Source organism: Xiphophorus couchianus, chromosome 3 (assembly GCF_001444195.1).
Source record: "Xiphophorus couchianus chromosome 3, X_couchianus-1.0, whole genome shotgun sequence".
Lineage (NCBI taxonomy): Eukaryota > Metazoa > Chordata > Actinopteri > Cyprinodontiformes > Poeciliidae > Xiphophorus > Xiphophorus couchianus.
Genome location: NC_040230.1, coordinates 2,452,814 through 2,477,391, shown reverse-complemented (window position 1 = coordinate 2,477,391; position 24,578 = coordinate 2,452,814). Strand labels below are relative to the sequence as shown.

Here is a 24,578-nt window from a genome sequence, read left to right as displayed (position 1 = left end):
AGTGCCCACTCACTGCGCTAGACTCCCCTGCTGAAGGAAAACATGTAGCTTGTTTAAATTATGCTTCAGAAGATATGGATAAGCAATAAGTAAAGTTCTTGATTTACTGGTCTATCTGTGTTAATCTGTGTTACGGTGGTCATGTGATCCTGATGAAATAATCTTCCTCTCTGCATTGTCTGGGGGTCACACTTTCAGAAAATCTACAGATTGCCATTATGTAGCAAGAAATCTGACTAGATTTTCTGCATCAAATGGAGCAACAGTGATTCAGATCATTACTTTTTCACAAAGGGCAAGTTAGTATAGTATAGATAAATGAAATCATCTCCTGAAAATTGTATTTTGTGTTTACTTAGGTCATCTCAGTCTGATTTTTAGCATATTGATCAGCAGGGGATCTCTAGTTGTTTATATTTTTGAAAAAATATTGCGTATTAATCTTATTAGTGCTCAATTATATGGAAAAACATGAGCCTTCAGGTCTCCTTTTGCCTGCGTTTTCATTTCTGCGCGGCTCACACACCGGTGAGCTGTAAAGGAGCGAACCCGCTGGAGGAATCCAGCAGATGGCAGCCGTGTCCCTCCAAAGGTGCTAGCCGTCAAAAACTTACAAGAAGAAGACGTCACGCTGTCTGTCCATTGAAAGGTGAGTTTTTTTAATTGTTGGGGCATTTTACCTAACTGAGAGTTTAGTCAACATGATTTGTTTCTTCATGTCAGTGGTTTACATATGTATGTTTTGCTGTGTTTAGCTTACAAGCTAGATAACAGCGGCGGGTAACAAGCAGCTAAACAAGCTAAGCTAACATTATAAAACAATCAGGACCTTGTTACTGGATATTGTTCCTTTTTTACAGTTACAGAGACACATAAACTGTTTGTGGTTGTAAATCGGCTTTAAAGTCCCTTAAAAGAGTTGGAGGTTATTTTCAGTCCATCCTTATTTGGTAAAATAAAATAACTTACAGTTTCTTACATTTCAAGTAATCAATGCATTTGATGAGCATTAACTGAGAGATGGACCTGTAGTGTGTTTTCGGCAGTGCTTTCCTTCTATATTTAATTTGATATGCTTAAATGGAGCAGATGATTTTGTTTTAAGATTCAGCTTTGTAAAGCAGGACATCCTGATGGGAGGAGAAATGCTAACTAATCCGCCTGGGACCTTCTTGGTGCAAAGCAAGTTTGTTTCGGCAACAAAGCAATTTAGAATGCTTTATCTGATGAAAACGTAAAACATGGCATAATAAAGGAAAGTAATGAAAACTTGAAATATAGACTAACATAAATATTACAGTCATATCTAAGGGAGCTTTAAACAAACTGGTTTTTAGCCCTCATTTAAAGGAACTCAGGGTTTCAGCAGCTTTGCAGTTGAGTTTCTCTAGATCTTGCTGGGACATTAGTCCTTTAATCCTGGAAATGTTCTACAGGTGATAGAAGACCGACTTTGTAACTGTCTTTATGTGTCTCTGAAGGTTCATGTCTGAGTGCATCAATAAACCCAGATTTCAATCGACAAAATGACCAACATATTTGATGTGTATTGATGATCCTAACACTGGAACTTGACAAAATACAACGTCTGTTACTGGTTTTCACAAGTATCGACTAAATGAGGTGTTTGATGTTTTTGTAAAGTAAAGCACTTGAACTGTCTTGTTGCTGAAATGCGCTATACAAATAATCTTGACTGGTAACTAATCTTATAACTTGCTTTAATCTGAGCTAGCAGATTAAACAGGCGGGGATCCAAAATATAACCTTGTGGAACGCCACATGTGATTTCTGCCCACTCCATTGAAAAGTTACCCACTGAAATCTCTGTTCTTTAGGTAAGACTTGAACCAGTCCAGTACTGTACCAGAGAGTCTGACCCAGCTGGAACAGGAGGATGAAAATGAAACATTCCTCATGGTCAGATGAATAAATCTGTTTTTGTTCTCCTCCACAGAGGCTGATGCTTCCCAGTGTCTCCCGCTGCACTCGGCCCATCTACCTTTCTGTAGCTCGGCCTCTGGCTCACTTCAGACCGCCCATGGACCCGGACCCGACCCGGCCTATTGAAACAACCATCAGAACCAAACTGACAGAAAAGTTCAAGCCCAGCCACTTGGAGGTCCACAACGAAAGCCACATGCACGCGGTTCCCCCCGGTTCCGAGTCTCACTTCCGAGTCCTGGTGGTCAGCTCGCTATTTGTGGGTCTGCCGCTGATTCAGCGCCACCGTCTGGTCAATGAGGCGCTGAAGGAGGAACTGAGTAGCTGTGTTCATGCGTTGGCCATCCAGGCGAAGACCCCTGAGCAGTGGGGTGTAGACCCCGCTCTGGGCAAGAGCCCGCCCTGCATGGGGGGTTCGAAAAACGACCGCACTGTGGAGGAGAAGCTGAAGGCCGGGCGGGAATGAAGCGCTGGACACTCACAACCTGCTCTTTGGTTTTATCTACTCTGAAGGTAAAAGGATTGAAGAATAAATCTTCTCATTAATATTCATCTGCCTTGATTTCCCTGATGTTGGTGTAAAATTGAGTACAGATGAGAATAATCAGGTTGGTCTTCTGTGCTTTTCTGCTGCTGAATGTAAATAAAAGTGATTTCTGAGATTCACTTCCATTTTGAAAGAGATTTATTTGCATAAATGCCTGCTTATAATATTAGGAGGGAAATGATTAGCTATTGGATTTATTTCTAGTTGAAGTCAAAACAATGTTTCACTTCAGACATGATGCTGTTTGCAGTGATGCTGATTTAAAACCCAAAACTTTTATATCAATTAAATAATCCCTTTAACTTTTTTCTCCATGTTTTATGTTTTTCGCATTTTGTTAAATGAAACCTTTAAGTCAGCTAGTATATATATTTTTTTTTAGGTCAAACTGAGGATAAAGTTAATCTGGCTTACTGTTGATTCTTGTATTGGAAGTTAAATGTCAGTGTAAAGGGTGACTATAAATATCTGTTTCACTTTTTAGATTTTTATTTCCTTCCACTTCATTATTTTTCACCGCTTTGTGTTGGTTTGTCATATAAATCCAAGTAAAATATGCAAATATGTTATGTTTTTGAAATGACAAAATATGAGTAAAGTCCAAAGGGTCTTCTCAAAATCACTTTTTTTCTTTAATTTTTTATTTCTTTATCACAGTAAGCTGTGACACAAACATCCAGTGACTTTTTACTCAAAATCAGAAAGGGTCTTATTCATTTATTATACTTTTGCTAAATACAGCAAATGTTTTATAGACTCACAAAATGGAAAATAACTGGCTCAAAAAGCGAAATAACTGTAGACATTAAGGGAAATATAAAAAGTTACATGTTAGATTTATTGTTGTTCAGGTAAAAGAGAATTCAGTTAGAGTTCAGACACCACTGGGTTTCAGTATACTGTATAGACAATCGATCTGGCTTATTGATCGTCCTTTGGTTTTGTCAGTCCTGCCGGCTCGACACAAGGGGGCAGTATATGCACACAAAACGACCAACTGCTTAAATATTGTTTAAAATGTTTAACAATATTAAAATTGTTGTTTAAAAGCAATTGAAAATATTTGAATGTTTTAAAATATTTTAAACAACATGTTTAAAATATTAAAAATGTTTTAAAATATTTTAATAATCTCCATTAAAGACAAACAATAACAATCTAAACTCACTTTTTATTAGATATTTACAAATGTGAGATCAAATCAGAAACTAGATGTTAAAACGGGTCAAACTAAGGTCACACAAAGATAATTTAAACATTTAGAAGGAAATGTTTTGATACTATAAAGTCTAAACAATATTTGAATGTTTTTTATGTGAGTTTTCATGTAATTAAGTAAAAATCAGATTTAAAGAAGAAGAAGGTCCATGAGTTTGTTCTGGTTTCCAGTTGGACCCAGTTGTCCTGTGTGTGTGGGCATTTATTCCTGTCCTCTCACTATGAAGTTGTTGCTGTGTTAACTTTATATGACGGGTAAAAATCACCGCCTCAGCCAGGCGAGGAAGATGAGACAACAGCTAAAGTGTCAGCTGGAGTCTGGCGTGAGGAAAACGGACCTCAGAGGTTTAAATCAACACAACTTTGTGTCAATAAAGCAGAATTTGTATGTTTCCCTCCAACAGAGTTATTGTTAGCTGATGACGACCGGCTTCTAGAGGGACCAGCATCCTGGGCCTGGACCCGACGGCCTGTCAGGCCGAGCAAAAGGTTCTGGTGAGGAGGGAGAACAACTGGTGTCACTGGTCTAGAAAAAGGCAAACAGGAACACAACCAGTTTATGACCCCTGGCACTCATTAGAGCCAGGAGGGGCCTGCGGATCGACCCGGGGCCCGGAGCGCCTGCAGACCTGCACTCTGCTGCTGCTGCTGGGGAGATTTATGCGTTACGATTCCAGGTGGCGTTAAGATCCAACAGAGGGGACGATGAGCTGGACTGCTGGGACTTGTCTCTGCACTTAACAGGTTTGCTTGTTTTCCCTGTGAGCAGTACATCACCCGTTCATTAGAGGCGGTTCTGCAGCGAAATGACAGGTTCTGTTGGGTCAGAGCAGTAAATGGTGACCCAGAGGGGCTCCGCTTGAAAATACCTTTCACTTTGGAGACAAACTGTCCAGAAAACTCATATTTATATCTCCCAAGAAGGTAAATAATTCACATTTTACACTCAGAAAACTGTCTGAGAGAGAAATATTCAGGCTCTTCTTTTTTTTGTCATCAACACTTTTTAAATCAACAGATTGAAAATTTCATACTTTCTTTCTGTGTTGTTCTCCATAAAGAGTTTGTTTCAAAATGGAGTTTTGGTTCCTTGGTAAAAGAAATAATTACCAAAAGTAGCACACAAAAAATAAGAACAGAGGCCATTCATTAGATAAATTACTTGTATCAAAATAAATTAAACTTTTCCAAGTTAAACTTTATGCCAAAAGGTGAAAATTAATAGTTTATAAATGAAAGTGAATTACTTTTTTTAGAGGAAATTTTATTGTTTCTACATATACATTTTTAAACAGAAGGCAAATAATAGCATTGATATCACCTATTGATTAAAAAAGCAGTTTAATCTACTTATTTTTTAATATATAAATTATAAACGTTTTTAGCTTTTAATTTTTTAATTCTTAACTAAATTGGACTCCAGAGATTTGTAGTCATTTTAATATTTTGAATTACAAAATCTTTTATTTCAGATCATTCTTACAAACATTCGGAGCTGAACCTCAGTCCACTGCAAAAACACAAAATCTTATTTTTCATCTAGTTTCTAGTGCAAATATCTCGGTGTACTTCAAATAAGACAAAACTAACTTACAAGTAACTTTTCAGTAAGATATAGCTGCTGGCTTTAAGGCAATAATTTCTTAATATTAATAAAAAGAACTAGTTCCACTGGCAGATTATTTCACTTATGGGAAAAATTTATTTTTATTAGTGAAAAAATCTACCAGTATAACTAGTACTTTTCATTAATATTAAGCAATTATTTATGTAAAACCAGCTCTTTTACTTTGCCGAAGAGTTTCTTGTAAGTTAGTTTTCTTATTCCAGGTGTATTTAGTTATTTGCACTAGTAACTAGACTTAGAGTACTTGGTATTATTTTGTGTTTTTGCTGTGTTTTCCTCCAGAGTCCGGCTCCAGCAGTGATGGATCTGTGTCTGGTCCCGGCTCTGGCCCGTCAGGTCTGTGTGGGCCAGTGTAGGTTAGTGGGAACCCACCTTGGCGGTTCTGGTTCTGCGTCACCGGTCCGAGACAGATGGTGCCAGGTTGGTGCTGGGACCCTGAACGGGGCAGGGTTCCCGCGTACCAGAGCGGCCGCTGATTTATGTCGCGGCTCCTTCTGCACAGTTGACCTCTGCTGGTTGAGGGGTCATCCACCGGTGGGGATGGCTGAAGGGAGGTCAGGTGGGGTTCTGGGAGGTCAGGTGGGGTTCTGGGAGGTCGGGTGGGGTTCTGGACGCAACAAATGGGTGCCTGAGAAAGGGTGGCTGTGCTGTCCCAGGGGATTGGCGTCGTCTTGTGGACCCTCAGAGCAGCTGCAGGATCTGTGCAGCATGTGTGTACAAAAAGCAACGCATTTCATTTAAACCAACGGTGTTCAAAGCGTGGCCCGGGGGCCATTTGTGGCCCGTGGGCTTGTGTTCTGAGGACAAATTGGGACAAAGATACAGCTTTTAAATTAAGCTGTACTTACAACATGTTAGATGCAACACAGAGAAACCATATTTCCCAAACTTTCTGGTTTCTTTCTGTTGTCATGGTAACTTATACTTGCATAATTCTGCTAGCTGTAATGTAATTTATTGGTAAAATCCATTAAAAAATCTATTAAAATATTAATTATTAACCATCTCTGCATTTGACATTTACCTTTTAAAGTTAAATAATATTTAATATTCCTATTTTAATTAGTGTATTAAAACTTTGCAAAATACAGCTATTAACTTAGTTTCTATTGACCATATAATTGCAGAATTTGACATTTTGAAAATAAATTTGTTTAACTGAAACATGTCAATTTTCAAAAAACTCTTATTTTCTGATAAAAACTTGTTTGATGAGGTGGTTTTCTGGCTGTATCAAAATTGGTTTATTTAGCAAAATGAAGAAGAAGACGACAGGAAGTGGTTGGAGGATCACAGCACGGCAGCTTTTAATGACATCACATGAACAAACTTATTCCTATATGATTTTAATTGTGTTTCTTATTTAATGGAAACAGAAATTACGGAACTATGTTATTTTTTATATTAGCAGAATATCAAATTTTTTCTGCTCAAATTCTTAATGGAAACGCAGCTGGTGTTTTCAAATGAAGACTCAGCTGGATCCTGTCCATATTTTCCTTCAGTTTTCTTTAAAAAGCAAACCGGACACCTTTTAGTTAACAAGAAAAATGTGCAAAAACCTTTTGTAGTTTCCCATTTTAAAAAATCTAATCTCATTACTCTATTTTTATTTTTTCAGAAAAATAGTCCTTGCAATTTATTGTTGAGCAGCTAAAAAACTAAAAACACAACATATTGGGTGTATTTAGTTTCTGAAACTTATATTTTCTTGGCCCACTTTTGAGCTGACTTGAAAAGAAGTTTGGCACCCCTAAATTAAACCCACCTTCAGCTTATTAATTGAAAAAAGAAGCAATTTGCAATTCAGAAAATTGCTAAAACTATTCTAAAATGTATATTTATCATCAGAGACTCTGTGAGCGGCTCCCACGCAGCTCTGACGATTAATCTTCAGCTGGTTTCATGTTTTAGAAACAGTTGAGTTAAACCTGAGGTGATGGTAATAGGCTATTAAAGCCCTTTAATTGGAAAGCCCCTCTGCCTCCACCCCCCGCCCCCCAGCCCACCACACAGCTGACTAATGAAATCAGTGAATAGCAGCCTTGAAAGAGAGGGACAAAAGCAGAGATAGAGAAAAGACAATATCCTTGTGTGGGAGAATTAGTTACACTCAGTAGTCTAAGTGTTCAAAGCATGGAGAAAAATAAAAAAATGAGGTTGGGGGTAGAAGAGGGGATTAAAGGAGAAGTCCACACAGGTGGGAGTTAGATGGGGGGGGGGGTCACATGACAGGACGTTACCTCGTTTGATAAACAGCAGCCGTGGCTCACAGGAAGGAGGAAGGGAGGAATTTTATAGGCGGAATTAACTGCTTCAGCACATCAGGTATTCATTAGGGTAAATCTCCCAGGTGTGCTGTACGTGTGAGAAAAGCAGCCACACGGCTCTGATGCACGACGGCGACATGGCAGCAAGGCGCGGGGCAGTGAGGTGATTTTAATTGTTACTCACTGGAAGGATCACATCTCAGCTGGAAACGGCAAGATCAGAGCCGCAGTTACAGAGGATAATGTTCTGGTTCTGAAACAATTAATCTGAAGTCCAGAACTTTCTGGATCTGGAAAGAAGCATAAAGAATTAAAAAAGGAAATCCTCTTTCATACATCCAAACCAACGTCAGTGGATTAAAATGTAGAGAATCAAAGTTATTAAGCTAAAATTATACAAGAGTTAAGCTTAACAAAAAGCACCGCAAATAGCTAAAATCCTGAATACTTGAAACCCTCTCTAAAAATACTCATAACCTCACCGGAGCTGGTCCTTTGAAAGTTTACATTTTTAAAAATAAACAGTAAAGTTAGAATTTTAATCTGGAAAGTATCTGATCGTAAATCCAATATGGCCGCCCTGCCTTTGAAACTTCACATTAATGAAAGTGAACATTATTTTATCTGCATTTCTCAAAGCTATCTTGGTAAAACAAAATCTTGCTGGCTCAAAATTATTAGCATGCACTGCTAGTAGCTACTAGCCAGGTGCTAAGTACAGCAGATCTCTGTATTCGCAGGGCCTTGGGAGCAAACCGGCGAATAGCTAAAACCAAATGAATGACTCTTATAACTGTGTTCCAATGTTAAATACACCTTGATATGCATTAATATGCACTGTGGAAACTGGCTTAGCATTGGCGCACATGCTAACATCTACTGTCTTCTTATCTCCATTCTTGGGTATAGCCAATCAATAAATTAACGATGATCTTTGATCAGTGTGTCAGGTAGCATTCAGCTTCCCGGATTTCATTTTTTTCCAGAATATTTTAGATATCTGCAAAAAAAATCCTGAAATGGACAAATTTCCCATGGATAATTACATTCCACAAAAAAAACATGTAAATACTGACCTGCAAATACTTAACTTAATAACAAATTAGATTCATTTTCCTTCATGTAGCAGAGTACTTAGTGTTAAGAATGTGTTGGCATGTTTGAAAATTCATGCTACTATAATAATTTAAAGTGATGCTCACCTTTTAAACCCGACTGCACATCCAGTTTGGGCAAATCTCCATGTGTACTGTGACGTCATCGTATTTTGAATTACTGCTGCTGCTTTACACAGTCATCTCCAACTCACTGTATTTATTTTGGGAATCAAAACTTCTTTATTCTGCTTTTGGGGCACATAGTCACCAAATAAGTGCTGTATTTGCATGTCTTTTGTTTTCTCTCTTGGTGAAATGTATGAAATAAATGAATCAAATCACTAAAAAATAGCTTGATGTGTTGTGGATGGTGTGATTGAACCAATGAGACATCGCTGACAAATCTGCTGACACACAAGATGATAAATGAATTGAGAAAGTGACATCTGTAGCTGCAACTGCCTTTCTTGTTACTGTGATTTCCCCCCAATCAGTTGATCACAGCTGGAAGTCCTGGGAGTTTTTCCTCAGGGTGTGAGGGAGTCTGGATGGACTGGTTTCTGGGCCAGAGAGCAGCACAGGCCAAGGCCCCAACCCTGAGCCCTGAGCCCTGCGCTCGTCATGCAGCTCTTGTTCGCTCCCCTCCAGGGCTCGGAGTGTGCATGTCAGGACAAATAGGTCACAGATAAGTCTCTTTCAAGGCTTCTTCTTTCAACCTCTTTGCTCCGCAGCGTTGTGATTACGAGCTTTGAACCTGTGCCTCATTCCTGCAGGGTGTTCTTCGTCCTCCCTCGCTGTCAGTCACAGCAGCTTCTCTGCTACTCTGGGCTCCGTTTGCACACCTTGGCCAGCTCTCCTGAACTCGGAGCTTTCTGGTAACTTCTTTTCTACTCAAGTAACATCTAAGTTTAGCCAAGCTGTTCCATGTGGCATTGCTCTGTGTAATTCTTTCAAATCTTCTCAGCGTTACCCATGACTGAACCTTAACAGATAGTTTTCTCTGCCTACATTTCATTCAATAGCCCTCGCTCTTCAGGAGGATTAGATCCACTTAACCCCCCCGATGAGCTCAAACGGCCTTCAGATCATGTTTATATCTCCAGCACAGCCTGAAGCTATTATCATATCACCATTTCACATTATCACTTTTCCTCCTGAGCGTTGCTCAGCCCCTGATGTTTTGAGTCCAGAGGTTGAAAGTTATTTAAACACCGGGTATTTAGAATATTTCTGAGGATTTGAGAACCCTGAAAATCTCATGATATCCATAGAGACAAAGCAACACTCATAAACGTCCACAAAATGTTTATTAATGCAAACGCAGGATTGTTATGGGTCAAATTTACTGGCTGAGCCTTGAGTAAAGTAAAACAACCGATACCATCTGGTTTTAATGTCTGTCACTGGTGTCCTTTTGCACCTGTTGTGTCCCAGTTTTACTTAAACTTTATTCTCTAAAAGACTCTTAAAATGTAAGATCTAATTTATGAGCCTTTCCTGGCCAAGATGAGCTCAGAGGAAATCTAGAAATACAAAACTTAGGAAGTTTGTAACTTACTGTGTTGCTTCAAATGGATTAACACAAATATGGGAAAGTTTGAAGTGATGAACAGAAATCTCTTTATAGCTAACAGCACATCCTGACCTTTACTAACTTTTCTACTAGTTTGCTTTAAAATCAGCAGCTTTATTGGACAGAAGGATTCTTTGGTTTAATTGGAATATTTTAAAAATTCCCCAAATTTTGAATTTAGTCTGTCCCAGACATTTCCATGACTTAGTGGTTTCATCTGTTTTCATTACTTTCATTTCATGGACAGTTTCCTGTTGTGGTCTGTTGTGTTTGACAGGATTCAGTTAGAGTAAAGAAGAAGCAGGGCTGTAGATTAATCAAATTCATATTTTAACAACAAAAAAAAAGATTATTTTTAGATGTTATGGAAAATTCATGTCTGCAGCTATGCTTTTATTTTGTAAAGTCTCAGACGTCTGACTAGGAGTAAAATGTCACGGCTCTGTCTGTACTTCGATTTTAAAAGTGGTGGCTTTGTGTATTTTCTTGGAAGTTGCACACTATATAATATAAATATATAAAAATATATATATAAAAACTATCTGACGCCTTGAAATTGGCCTCTGTCTCTTTAAAAACCTCCAATCCTTTCCAGCATATTTTTGATGAGGGAATAACATTATAACATGATTCAAAGATGATAAAAACAATTTTTCTAAATACCCTCTTCACAGTTTGTTTTGTGGTTTAATGAAGAGTCGATGGACACACAATAAAACTGAAAAGTTTCATGTTGTTTAGGTTCAGACATTTAGAAATAAAAAAGCTTGAAATCACTTTGGAGTTGTTGATGTTTAGAGGATCCAGTGAGCCTGAGGTACTGAAGCCACGGTGGGTAGAGCAATCACCTTGCAATCAGAAGGTTTTAGGTTTGAGTCCAGCTTCTTTATGCTGATGTTCCTCTGGGCAAGGCACAGAACCGTAAGCTGACCTGTGTGTCTGTTTGGGTCACAGGAAAAGCACCATAGCTGTGTTTTATTTCCCACATGCTGTGCAGCGTTTTGGACCAGCTGAATGCTGCAGGCAGCTGAATTTGGACTTCTGGTTTTCCTCAGCTACCAGTGATGTTTACATTCAGCTTGATGTTGTTTCAGGTGAATCTTTCAGCTGGACGCACAATGAGCTCTGTGCCTTACTGATGTTGAAAGATGCATATGTTGACATAAAGTTTTGTTTTTTTCCACCTTTCTTTCCTCATTGTAGCTGTGTGAGAAACCTTAATATTCCCCAAATGTTAGAGATTAGGAGTCCTGAACGCTTCGCTTTGGTGTCACAGTTGCCTTAGAGAACCAGATAATTAGCATAACTAATGTATCAAAGCACAAAAATATGGCGACTTATTCACTTTCAAGAATCTGATATAGAAGATAAAAACATCATGCATGTTTTTATACTGTCCTTGAGAGCAAACAAAGTGTGAAATACAAGACTTCAGGATGTTTTTGTTTTTTCATGCTAAGCTCTCCCTTTTTGGTAATTCTTAAACATGCAGCACCTTTATTTTATTTAGCTGATTTCCTCCCACTTCCTCCTAAGAGGATGATTCACTCAGACTCGCTCCATCTCTCAGTATCCTTTATGAAACCCATAAATGATATTGTTGGGGCTTCTGTTCAGGCCAGAGAGGTCAGCCATGAGCGAGGCCAGTAAACGCGGGGTTAATCTGGTCTCTTCCAGATGTACTGGCCCAGTCAAAGGACGTCCGAAGGCTCCGCTCGGACTTCCACAGAGCGTGATCTATTGTTCATCTGTCAGCAGCGCCGTGATATATTCTATCCTACCCTGGTGGACAAAACGGGCCCCGCAGCATCGCCGGGCCGCTGACTCTGACACCAGGCAGCTTGACCTCCAGGTCTCGCGCTTCTTTGTTTTCTGCTGACCTCTGTTTCTTTTACCCCCCCTCTGAACCTTAAACCTCCATCCTCCCCTCTCTTCCCTCTCTCTATGCCTACCCTTCTTCTCCCACACGCTTTTCACACTCATACAAATAAAGAACTGGGGCCCCTTTCAGTTTATTTTATTAACAGTTTGAAGACCCGACTCTTTACAGATGAGAGGAGGGAAAAATAATAGGAAGGAGCTTTAATTAGGGGAGTTATTTGGACTCAAATAAAGCAACAGGGGCAACTGGGAGCTCTGGGTCAACTGGGAGAGTTTGGTCTTTGATATGAGGACTTTGTCATCTTTGGGTTTGACCCTCATATCCATATAATAGATGATGAAGAGCTCAGAGTGCTGCTGAGGAATGGAGAGATGCTTTTATCAATAATCACATGGATGAGTGAGATCAGCTCTGAGCTCCAGCTCCAGCTGTGTGTCTATGCACACACACACCTGTTTGTTCAGTGCCAGGTGTGCCCCCCCTCTTCCTCTATGATCAGCCCGTCTTCGGATTGTGACATGCAATTTCCCTCTCCTTCACTTCCCCTCTTCCTCTCATCTGGCGACGGCCGCTCCCTTCGGCTTTCACGCTGTTTACCAAACATGCCGTCGCCCTTTCTCCTCCCTCCTCCCTCCTCCATTGTCCCTCCTCCCTCCTTTTATTTCTGCTTCTGCACATGCATGTCTTTGTTTGCTCTCATCAGAGTACAAAAGGGTTCCCAGCTATCGCCAGCGCTGCAGTGTGAGACAGGAGGCCTTAAGTGTTGCTTGCTGGGGGGAGAAAATGAGTCCTGGTTGCTGGATGGACCCAGGACTCCAGCAGGAGCCTCTGGAGGGGCAGAAAGAGTAAAACAGGGGAGTTCCTGGGTATTAATCTGGATGAAACCTGCAGCTCTACCTCAGAGTTTACAGACTGGAGTTTCATCCTTCAAAACAATTTTGGAATGCTGCTAGAAAAGTACTTATCCCTTTTACAGATTTATACTGTTTTGCTGCCTTAAAGCTACAGTAGCTTTTATAAAATAGTTTTTTTTAAATAAATTTTGATAAAACTGTCACTAACGGATAATATGAGACAGACAATGTGTGAAGAACACCAAGCTCCTCTGCCTTCTTCCAGTGGTCCTACTGCCACCTGCAGAAATTCACAGAAATAACCAATCAGAGCCAGTAGGAGGATCTTAACACTGTCAATCATCCTTGTGTACACTCATGCTCACACTCTTCCCCTTTGCTCTCTGCTGCGCTACAGCTCCTCCACCACAGCAGAGCCTGCCGTGAATCCATAGGCTAGTTAGCATAGCCATGATTAAACAGTTTTCCTGTAGCGTTAGCTTGTTTCTCTCATGTTTTTCACAACTGCAGCAAAACAGCAATAGTGAGTTTGAATATGCTGTATGGGGAGGGTGTGAGCAGCATGTACTTGAGCATTATTGACAGTAGTAAGAACTTACTAAGGGTCTGCACTGCTTCGAAAAAAACACCTAGCTATTTTGGCAATAAGTCATTGTTTTATGTTGTCTGGAAAATTAGCCATTTCAAAATTCTCCCAGCTATTAAGTCACATTCAGTGTGCTCTACACCGTTACCTAGCAACCCCAGCCAAGCCCAGCCTTGTTACCTAGCAACCCAAGCGAAGCTCCAGCATTCTTGATCAGCTGGATTTCTCGCTGTTTGTGTTGTACAATGGCTGCTGGAAAAGACAAGTGTTTTATTGCTGACTTTCCATCCAGAAACCACTTGCTGCATTCTTGTTGGTTTTCGCAGGAGGCTCTACTAATGCTTTTCAAAGATGTTGTCAGCCATTTTCATGTGTGACTGTAAACGTTGAGTTGAGGGCAGGAGAGGTGGCCAGCAGGAGCTTATATGGATTTAAAGTGACAGGAGGCCTTAAAACAGCTCATTCTGAAAGGAGCTCAAAACAGGCAGAACTGACCAGACTAAAATGTTATTATCTAAGGATGATTTTGTGCAAAAAATGTAATGAATATATTTTGTATAGCCCATAGTGCTATCCTAACCTGTACTAGGAAACATAATAGGTCACCTTTAGAGGTAGTAAAACTTTAAAATGAATATTTGAGATGCATCCTGTCTCTAAGCTAAAAGATGGCAACAGCTGAACCATCCCTTCCAATTAAATCTGCTCTGCTACACCCAGCTGGTAATTCACTTATGCCACTAAATGTTGAACTTCCATAACACTGAAGACAACAAACTCCTCAGTCACCCAACTTTATTTCACTGTTCCTACAGAGGCGGCCATTTTTATGAGCCGGTTTGAGCTTTGCAGCTCTCCTGCCTCGTAAAATCATACGACCGACTCAAAGAGATTTGGATTAAAAATCATGTAAAAAGGATTTACAAGCCTGGCAGATGTATTTCTGTCGGTTTCTACGAGGGGTCAATACGAATTTTTGACACAAAGGGATTAACTCTTTATCTGTAAACTTTTGCAGCAGTCACAGTCAAAGGGCGGCGGCGAGGAGCGGTGCAGATGTGGTGATGGGCGTGCTGCTGGCTGAGATGTAGGTATTATAAGTGGCTTGCTCCGGGATGACCAAGTAGGTCAAGAGAATCAAGGCGGGAGTGAAGGGGCTCACAAAGCTGTGAGGGGAAGGTCAAGCGTGAAATCCCTGCCCCCCTCCCGCTGCTCTGACCCCCCAGGGAGGATCTGCGGACAGGCGTTGTGGTTGTCAATGTTTGATGCACTGCTGCATGGCGGCCATGTGTGGTGCTGGAAAATTCATGATTAAGATGTAAAAGCATCTGAAATGCAAATTTTGGGTTTGAAAAGCTCCAACTTTTAAATACAAAACACAAAAATATCTGCTAATCACATCTTAATCTGCATGACTGAAACATATTATTTAGTCTATAAAAATCCTTCTCAAATAGATATAAAAAGAAATATTGTTATAATGAATTAAATAATGCATCCAGTCTTACAGAATGATCAGATGGAAACAAAGATTTATTAGCTTATATCCCAAACCGCTCAGCTAGCTTCACTTCAGGGCAGTTTTACAATCAGCACATGTGAAGCTGTGAGAGCATCCAGCTGAAATCACTCAATGTCTTTATGGCTGATTGCTGCAAACGAAACGTTTCTGATGGAAATTATTGTTTTCTTGTGTTGTGATAACTGCCAAAGAAAAGTCATCATCGCTTTGCATCAAAACTGCTCCGCATGCAGAAAACTGCAGCTAAGAATCTGGATCTCCATGACTTCACTGCAACCAAGGCAGTCCAGAAAAGGCCAGAACAATGAGACTGCCCCAACACCATCAATGGAAGATCCAAAATGAAATATGGATAAACTTGCATGCATATTTTAATACTTTTACTTTGGTAAAAAAAAGAAGATATATTTGATGGCATGGCTAATTAGCACAACAATGTACTAATTGCCTCCAGAAAACATTCTGGATGCTGTTTTACTGCAGTTGATGCCACAGCTGATGCACATATGACCCATGATGCTAAAGGTCCGACATGGGGAAGCAGTAATATAATAATTCAGTTTCCAGTACGATGCATTTACACTTATAAGTGATTGAAGTCAAGCTGAAGAGACTCTTTGTGGAGTCTAACTGTATAAGGCTAAACATCCTGCGTATTATAGGAAGTAAATTAATGTGAAGTTTCAGGAATCGGTTTGGATGTTGCATTTATTGTTCGGTTGTAGTTGGTAACGTTACCAGCAGCCTAATTTAATATTCACTGTTTATGAACTTGATTTCTTCCTGTGTCAGCATATATTTCATGTTGGCTAAAATAAAATCATCCTGACAAAGACACATGTCTGAATACTGAAATGTTTCAAAATTTTCCAAAATGTTTCTTAAAAACTCAAATATTTGCGAGTAGAGTAGACCAAACCCTACGGAAGAGGATTAGGGCCACCAAAAAAATTTAAAAAATAATTCTGAGATCAAAGTCAGAATTCTTTTTTAAATTTTTTTCTCGGTGGCCCTAATTCTCTTCCGTAAAACCTCAAAGGTTTTGGTTTAGTGAATCTAGACAGAAACTGCACAAAGATCAGTCATCTTTATGAAAAAAAGGTTTGATTAGTCAACGTTTAAGGAATTGACAACTTTCAAGTATTTCACAATTTTAAATGACATAAAATGAAAATCAACCAATTATGTAATTTATTTGGATCTTTGGTGAGAATCTGACTGATAAATGAGACAAATCTCACCAAACTTCTTTAATTGTGTTCTTTGTGCACATTCCTGTCACACCCTGTCGCCTTCACATCACTGCTGCACAGTGACGCCCTCTCTCTCCTTTCTCGCCCTCTCTCCACCTCAGCGCCCCTCAGCGATCCTCCCACACCCACCCACCTCTGGTAAACACTAACCCCGGCCCCACCGAAGGCTCAAATGGAATCACTAATACAAGCTCTGGTGCACGTCGTGTTAATTGTTATTGGTTTTAGGGTGTTTCACCTGTTCACCAGACATTAATCACTGAAATATAACAACATTAAATCAGGAAAAGCTGGAAAATTTGACAAAAGTGCAGGTGATTTCTTTTGCAATTTGGAAATGGGATGTTATGTTTTGCTTAGATAATCAATAATTTTAGGTATTTTGAACCAAAAGTTTGGATTCTGAAGAGGAAAGTTTGTATCTGACCAGAGTTTATTGACTGGAATATATCAGGGAAAAGTTCTTTAGTTTTGTCCACTTAAATAAATGAATAATTTGATTAGCATTTCCTTAAAAGACAGTCATTTTTTTCAAACAATACGTCTGTTTCCACGTTATTCACTAGTTCTGTGGGTATTGGTGAAATGTGACTTTGTTGCAGGTACCTGCAGAGTTTCCGTCCTCATTTTGGTTTCCAATCAGGAAACCCATTTAGCCTGTTTAGATGCTAAAAAGCCCATCGGTTCAGAAATCACTCTTATATTCAATATTCATTGATTGATCAGAACTTACTAAAATCTGATTCAGCACTTCTGAGCTTTAAAAATAATTGCAGTAGCATCAAAGTTTTGCCTGAATTTGACTTTTAAAGTCAGATGTGTGACTGACTTAGTTTCATTTCTCGACACTGATTTTAAACTGGCGTCAGCATGATCTCGCCCTGTGCTGCAAATTGAGACCCTCGTAAGTTCACAGGATAAGATCTGTGCAACACTCAACAAAGGAAATAATCACTCAGGATTAGAACGGGATCATGACTTCCAGTCATGGGACCAGGATGAATTAGGAAGCGAACGCTGGAGCTGTGAATAGAGGGAAGGAAGTTTCTTCTGTCTTTTATAGATCTGCAGTGAGAATGACCAACTTTCTTTGCTACTGATTAGTCACACTGGAAATCATTGAAAAACTGAGTATTATGTACTACTTTGCTGATGATGTAGTTTTATGACTGAGAAAGACAAAAAACCTCAGAGACAGTGATTCACGCTGAGGTTGGGCTGCAGGCCTGAGTAATGAGGGACCAGGAACTTCTTTGAACCTGTCAGTGACCACTTGTGTGTGATGACAGAGAGGTAGCTGTCACTGATGAATGTCCAGCAGAGTTTTGACATTTCCTTGCCTGAAGTTTGACTTTGCAGGACTGGTTGTGTTTTGAAGGTATTTCATGACCTCTCAGATACAGGAAGGTCAACGAACCAACCTGAAATCAAGTCAAGATCAAGGGCTGCGTTTTATCTGTCATACCGACAGAGATGAACTTTTAGGTTTGAGTTTGAATGAGGTGAAACGTTGTTGAAGTCACTTAGTGAATGCAGAGTGTTGATTTTAACTGATCCACAGAGATAAAAGATAAATAAACTGTCACTAGTCACTAGTCAGTATACTGACTGTCACTTTTTCTTTTTTAGACTTTTCTTATTTAGACGAATGGCACACATTTGAACATTTGAAGGTGGTTTAACTTTGAAAACGAAAATCCACCTGCTGCCTTGAAAAAGCTTTTTAAATCAACAAGAAAATTGTTTTGGTTTTAACTCAGAAATGAAAGTTTATGGAGTTGATTTAACAACAAGAGACAATTTGTCCAAACTGTTATGAATGTCATTAATCTTGAATTCTGAGTTTCAAGATTAATGAAAGCATTAATATTTACTTAATGCTGAAATTTAAACCAAATAATTATTTCACAATGTGCAAAACAACTGTCCTCACCCAGTTAAAGTGCATATTTCTCCATTACTTTCACTCACATTATAAAGCTACTGTTAGCTACTTATTTTACTTTGGAATAATTTAAATTTTTGCATGAACAAAATTTATGATTTTATAATGAATTGAATTAAAAACATCTAGTTTAGTAGGGCATTATCTTCAACATTTACAAACATTAAAATAAACATTTTCCTTAATAAAACACAAGAGTCAGATTAATGTAACACACTTCCGTCTCAGGATACAAAAACATGCCGCTAAGGATTCTGGGAAATAGTTCCCACTCCTGTCTTTTTCTTCTTTCAGTTTTTTTAAGTGCTAACCTAAAAACTCTAGTTTATAAAATTTTTGACAAAAGGCATAAAAAGTGAACAAAACTTACTACTGAAAGTTTATCTTTCACAAACTCACCACTTAGCTTCAAAATCTAAAACCTGATAAATTTATTTGACTTGAAGAGTAGAAGATAGCAGACAGAACTGAATGGAGCTCAAATGTTTTACAGTGCATATAGAGAGGAGTGGGACCCATCACAGCTTCCTACATCCATGCAGTCACTGGAGGGGAGTGAAAGTGTTTATTAGCGGGTAGGAGGAAGGTCTGTTGGCAGAGCGGGCCGAGCCGGGAGCCGCTGCCCCTCCCGGGGGATCCAGCAAAGAGGATGAAACCTGTCATTAGGGAGGTGAGAGGAAGAAAGCTCTCGGTGGGGGGGGGCATTGTCCTGGGGCGGGAGGGTGGGATGGCTCTTTAGTGCATCAAATAACACGGCCCCTGGCAGCCTTTGTTGCAGAGTGAAAGCGTCCAGTGGTGGGGGTCACTGGGGTGAGGGGGCAATCCTGAACATTGGTCAGTGGGAGAAAGGACTCTGTGGGTGAGGAGGGGAGAAGGATGGGGAGAGAACGGGGGTGGAGGGCTTTTATACAGTTGTTTTCCTCTTCTTTGTCGACAGGTCATGCAGAAAAAGCTTGTTTGTGTTCTGAAACTCTCGTCCCAAACCACCAAACATCAACGTGTTTAATTTGTTTCAAACATGCACCAGCATTTCATTTTTGTGTCTTTGTAGATTGCAGTTGTTCTTGCTGCTGCAGTGGGGTGAAAAGAAAAAGTTAACATGTATACTGAAGCTGAGTCAGGACCTTTCACTCATTCAGGGCATTTTAAGGGGACAGGTCACGTACATAATGGGAAACGAACAAAAAGGACCCAAAGCTTTCCTCTTTGCTGGAGGTCATGCATGGCGACTGGATGACGAATCCGCCACAGTATATCTGGATGACAGCTCACTGGCCACCAATTTCACTTTTGGCTCCAGAACCAAATCAAAGAAACAGCTGCCAGAAAATAAGTAAACATATCACCGTAATTCCTGCAGGTGTTGCTACGGATGACTTTCTCTCCACCCCAAGCATCATTCAGCCACTTCTTTGCTAACGGTGCATGTTCAACTTAATATGTCAAAGCTGTTCTCACAGCCAGAGCAGCTAATAAACTGATCAACGGGAGCAATTACTGACTTCATTAGCGGCCTTTCATCCGATCCCAAAGCGCTGATGACTTTAGAGCGCCAATAAAACCGCCAGGTTGTGACCTTAACGTTAAGGGACCTCTGCAGAACGAGAGGGGACAGACGAGGGTCAACAACATCTCACACTTGTCACACCCTGGTGTCAAAGTGTGTTTACATCACTCTGTGTCATGATAACAGACAGAAACCAATCTGTGAGAATCCCCAGTCAAATTAGACCAGTTTGGGTCTTTTGATTTGCTGGATGAAAACAAAATGAAAGCTGACAATCAGACCATAGAAAAAGTTTACTTCATTTAGAGAAATTAAAATGATCCTGCATGAGACAAAAACAAATTACCTGAGCAATAAAGTCTGACTATTAACATCTGATTAGTGAAAAAATTATGCCACACACATCCTTAAAGATAGGGAATCAAGATATGCTATGACCTTGTAATTTTATATTCATTTTATTTTATTCAGTGTAGTACATGTTGGGCTGCTGGCTAGTAAAGTTGTTAGCTCTGTTGCTATGCAACAAGGGGTTCCTGGGTTTGAATCCCAGCAGGATTATTACACACAGAAAACTGTTACTTACCTCACTGAAACTCATTTTTACTCAGTCATATGGAAACAATTCATATTTTTTGCTTCCATCTTTAATTTAGTCATTAGCAAGCTGTGGCAAATTTACAGTGAGTGGAGTTTTAATATTTTTTTGCATCATATTTTCAGAATTTTTATTTATACAGAAAGTTTGCAGAGATTTGAAGCAGAAGGAGGTTTGTTGTTTTTTTTTACCCATATGTGTCACAATGTTGTTAAAATGGTGTTCAATGAATTTTTAGGAAACAAAAATAATATTCATCTCATCTAAAATGGAGTCCAACATCTAAATCTTAAAATTTAAATGTTGTAAAACAGTAAAATTACCCATTTGGAACATTACTAGGTCTAATCGTTTTGGGGTTTTTTTGTTTATGTGTGAATATTGGAGTGTTTTAGATACAGATAAACAGAAAGTTGTGCTCCGAAGCAGAAATCTGTGTTCAGACCAAACAGAAAAGGTGACGCCCGTCTCCTCCTGCAGTTATTAGTTGGTACAAACACTAAATCTTCCACTAAAATCCTGGTTAAAAACCAGCAAGTGAGTCTGGAGCTCATTATCAGCCAGTTACTTTGTATTGCTTTGGTGTGAAGTTCTTTAGAAAGTAGCTTTTTTTTTTTTTTTAAATGAAACTAGTGATAAATTCAGATTGCAGTCTGAAGTTACACTTTCACAGTTGGAATATTGAAATACAATGCTCTGATTTTGTTGATGCCAGAACAACTCTGAGTTCGAACTAACCTTTAGGAGCCTCGTCTGTATAAAACCAGACATTAAGTGACATCCTACTGATCAGAATGAATAAGTGTGTCCATACACTTCTAGAAATCAGTTTCTAATTAAAACATAAAGCTGGATAAAAGTTACAAATGCGTATTTTTATTAACTTCTGTGCCTGATGTTTCTCTGAAGTTGTGCTCTTGATGTTTTCACCTTGGCAAAGCCATAATTAGCAGCTCCTGGTGGGAAACATCAATTAGCTTTTTTAGCAGGTTTGCATGGAGCTGTAAAAAGAAAACTGGACGTATACACGGTTTTTAAGTGTAAAAGGGCATTACAGAGGTGAGCAAATTAGCCCCAGGTCTCAGTGTGACGGCAAAAAACTGTTACAAGCTGCTTCTGGGGGAAAATGGAGGGAAATACGAAGAGGAGGAGGAGGAGAAGGAGGAGACGGGGAGGGCAAATCACTTTCCCTGCTGACTTCTCAGGAGGGAGGAGGTAAAGATCACAGCTCCAGCAGCCGTCCGCCTCTCCTCCCGGCCTTTTGAAAGAGGACCTGGGGTGCCTGGTTCCCTCCTGTAGCCCTCTGGCTGTTAAAGGCACTGATGGATGGCTTAATAAAACCAAATCCATCCTTCATTCACTCCACTTCTCATTTCTAGAAGGAGTTTACTTTATCTGCCAGTATCTTTTTAAAATAAGAATGCTAATTTGATTTTTTGGTTCTGATTTTTTCTGTTTCTGTGTCCATCAGGGGACAGATGTGGAGGCCTTCCTTTCCCAGGATCCCCCAGGGAGGGCGTGGACAGGTTTTACACCCTGCAGCAGAAGGGAGGAGGCAGAGGGACGGGCGGCTCGCTGTCCGAAGGGTCAAGTATTAGGAGTTAAGTGATGCATAAGTAATGCTTTGTTTGGACTGATCTGAGGGAAGGAAATTTACTTCGTTTGTCTGTAATGAAGTTATTTTTTTCCTTTGAAACTGAATTTTTAGATAAAGATTAAAGGCAGAAAAGGCTGAGGGTTCATGGGAAACGAGCTGAGAGTCATAAAGACAAAAAATCTCCAGATGGAAGTGAAATAATCAGCAGATTAATGTAGAACATTGTTTTAATGACAGAAACTGAGGGAGTGAGAACATCTTCGGGAGGCTGGAGAAACCGGGTCAGACAGAAAAATCAGACATGAGGTCAAACTTCAAACCTGATTTTTGGACACATTGTTGTCCATATTTATGTTAGTTATGCAGATTTCTAAAGGTTTACTTTCTGCTCAGGCGCTTTATTCAATATTCCTCAGAAAATAACACATTTTTACTAGAAGTTAAGTGAAAAAGTCCATCTAAATAAATTCACATTTTTATTTATTGTAGAAATAAAAAATATTATTTTTATTCTTAAGTTGAAATCAGCTGAACATACAGTACCTAAAATATACTTAGTTTTTTTTTTTTGTCTAGCTCTCTGAAAGTTCATTACCCAAATATTTTCAACTATTTGAAGCCTTTTACTCTGAATCACTCAGAGAAACAAACTGTTTCTATTTTTATGGTTTAACTAATTGCTGTTTGTAAAATACAAAATGATTCCTAAAGAAAAATGTTCAGCATCTCTCAGGTCCTCCCAGCTCTTTGTTTCATTTCGTTGCTCTTTGTAAGACTTTTACACGGTTTGTCCACTGTAGTAGATTTATTGCCCTGATTTTCATTTTTGTTGCTACTTTCAACACAGTGTTGTCATGGTAACAGGTAAACTCTAGACCTTTTCCTTTTCTGGTCTGCCAGCTTACTTACAGTGACCCTCACTGGCACTCACTGATATTAGAATCAGGTCCTATTTTGGACATTTCTTGACTGTTCAAATATTATAATGGGTTTTATAATGCATAAATACACATGCATATTTAGTACATTTAAAAAATATATATCCTACTCATTTCCACATTCCTTTTTGTCAATTGCTCATAGCATCACAATGTAATTTTGCCTTTACTGTACAGTCTGTCATTCTTTACTGGGTTTGTTTTTCATATATTTTAATAGTTTTATCTTTGTAGTTTTATTTCCCTCCCACTTTGTGGGACAACAAAGCGTATTTATATTATATTTTATTACATTTGTTTGTTTTAAGTGCAAACAATCTATTGCAATTTTTCCATGATGGAAAATGTCGCTTGAGCTTCGATTCTTTAGTCAAAACCTGGTGAAAGAAAAAAGTCTGGTGCACATTTGTTTTTTGGAGAAAACTTTCCAAATATAATTTCAAATTCAGAGATACTGGTTAGACTTGTAGTGATAAAAATTACAATCTTATGTTGCTGCAACAAAATGTCACAATGAATGTTTATCTGCTGCAAATTGATGACAGATTCCCCAGTTGATCACTTTTTATTTTTCCTGCACTCACTTCCAGTCAGCTTTTCTTTTGTTCTGGACAGAAGTTTCCCGGTCTTCATAAGGAGTTTAAAACATTTACCTCCCAGCTGCTAAACTCAGGGAAACCTGCTGGTCATTAGCTCTTTCCCTCGTCAGCCGGCTGGAGTGGCAGCTCTCTGTGGTCGCGCTCACAGAGGCCTTTCAGACCTTTTGGCTTCCATAGCACAGGCGTGAAAATCGGCTACATTTAATCAGCCATGGTGGAGAATTTAAAGAAAAGGATCAAGAGAGCTTTGTCCTAATGGATTGGCTACAGTTTGGGGGTCCAGCACACCAAGTTATACCTTGTTAAAGGCACATCACTGCGACAGTATAACTCAAAACACATGGTGTTGCCTTTAAGTGCTCCCTCTTTCTCTCTGGATAAAGGAAGAAATTGATTTTGATATGTTTTTGTGGTTCTTTTTGACATTTGAGGGCTACATTTGTGCAACAGTGATTTCGATTGACTGTCAAGGCAACCACTTCATCCGCGCTCCAAAAAAATAGAAAATTAAAGAATAAGTCTGCTTTTGTGTTTAGGAAGTACATCAAGTGACTCACGTATACAGAAGGTCAATTCTTTCAGGCTGTCTGTACATTAAAATTTCAAGCTTACGGCCATGGCAATTCTTACCAATACAGTAAGGCCATAGAAGACGTAGGCGACATTCAGAAAGGGCCCGCGCAGTCAAACAAAGCAGTAAATCAAGTGCCTTGACACATGCTCACCAGACAGTTTGCCGTTTGTCACAGAGGCTGAATGGAACTAAAAGCAAAGTTGTGGACGCATCGGGGTGATCGGCATTGCTCAGATAGAGCACAAGGGGCCTTTTCAGACAGCTGCAACACTGATTACATTGTGTGAAGGCCAATCAAAAGGGGAAAATGACGAGAGCAGCCATGCCGGACACACACAATGCACAAATGGTGGCAGGGAGAGGAACATTTTGGGATGCAGAGTCTCACACATGGGAAACTCTCAGGAAGCATTAGCAGCTTTGTAAAGTTGAAATCAACATGTTTCA

The 24,578-nt window shown here is 39.4% G+C and overlaps 1 protein-coding gene across 3 annotated transcripts; it reads left to right on the top strand.

Moving 5' to 3' along the window:
• The first annotated feature begins 529 nt into the window (after window positions 1-529).
• On the top strand, window positions 530-4,247 carry bola1 (bolA family member 1). 3 transcript variants are annotated; one of them, XM_028013382.1, is made up of 3 exons: window positions 530-649; window positions 1,958-2,457; window positions 4,114-4,247. In XM_028013382.1, exon 2 carries the CDS (start codon window positions 1,964-1,966, stop codon window positions 2,408-2,410), a length of 447 nt encoding a protein of 148 aa, XP_027869183.1. In that variant the 5' UTR covers window positions 530-649; window positions 1,958-1,963; the 3' UTR covers window positions 2,411-2,457; window positions 4,114-4,247. The 3 variants fall into 3 exon arrangements, with proteins under 3 accessions (XP_027869183.1, XP_027869184.1, XP_027869185.1); XM_028013383.1 differs by lacking the exons at window positions 530-649; window positions 4,114-4,247 and adding an exon at window positions 1,136-1,838 and having other exon boundaries at window positions 1,958-2,610; XM_028013384.1 differs by lacking the exons at window positions 530-649; window positions 4,114-4,247 and adding an exon at window positions 1,799-1,810 and having other exon boundaries at window positions 1,958-2,610.
• Window positions 4,248-24,578: the final 20,331 nt, after the last annotated feature.

Excerpts from the sequence above, each read along its gene's own strand:
- bola1 (XM_028013382.1), top strand. The coding sequence starts at position 1,964 with ATGCTTCCCAGTGTCTCCCGCTGCACTCGGCCCATCTACCTTTCTGTA.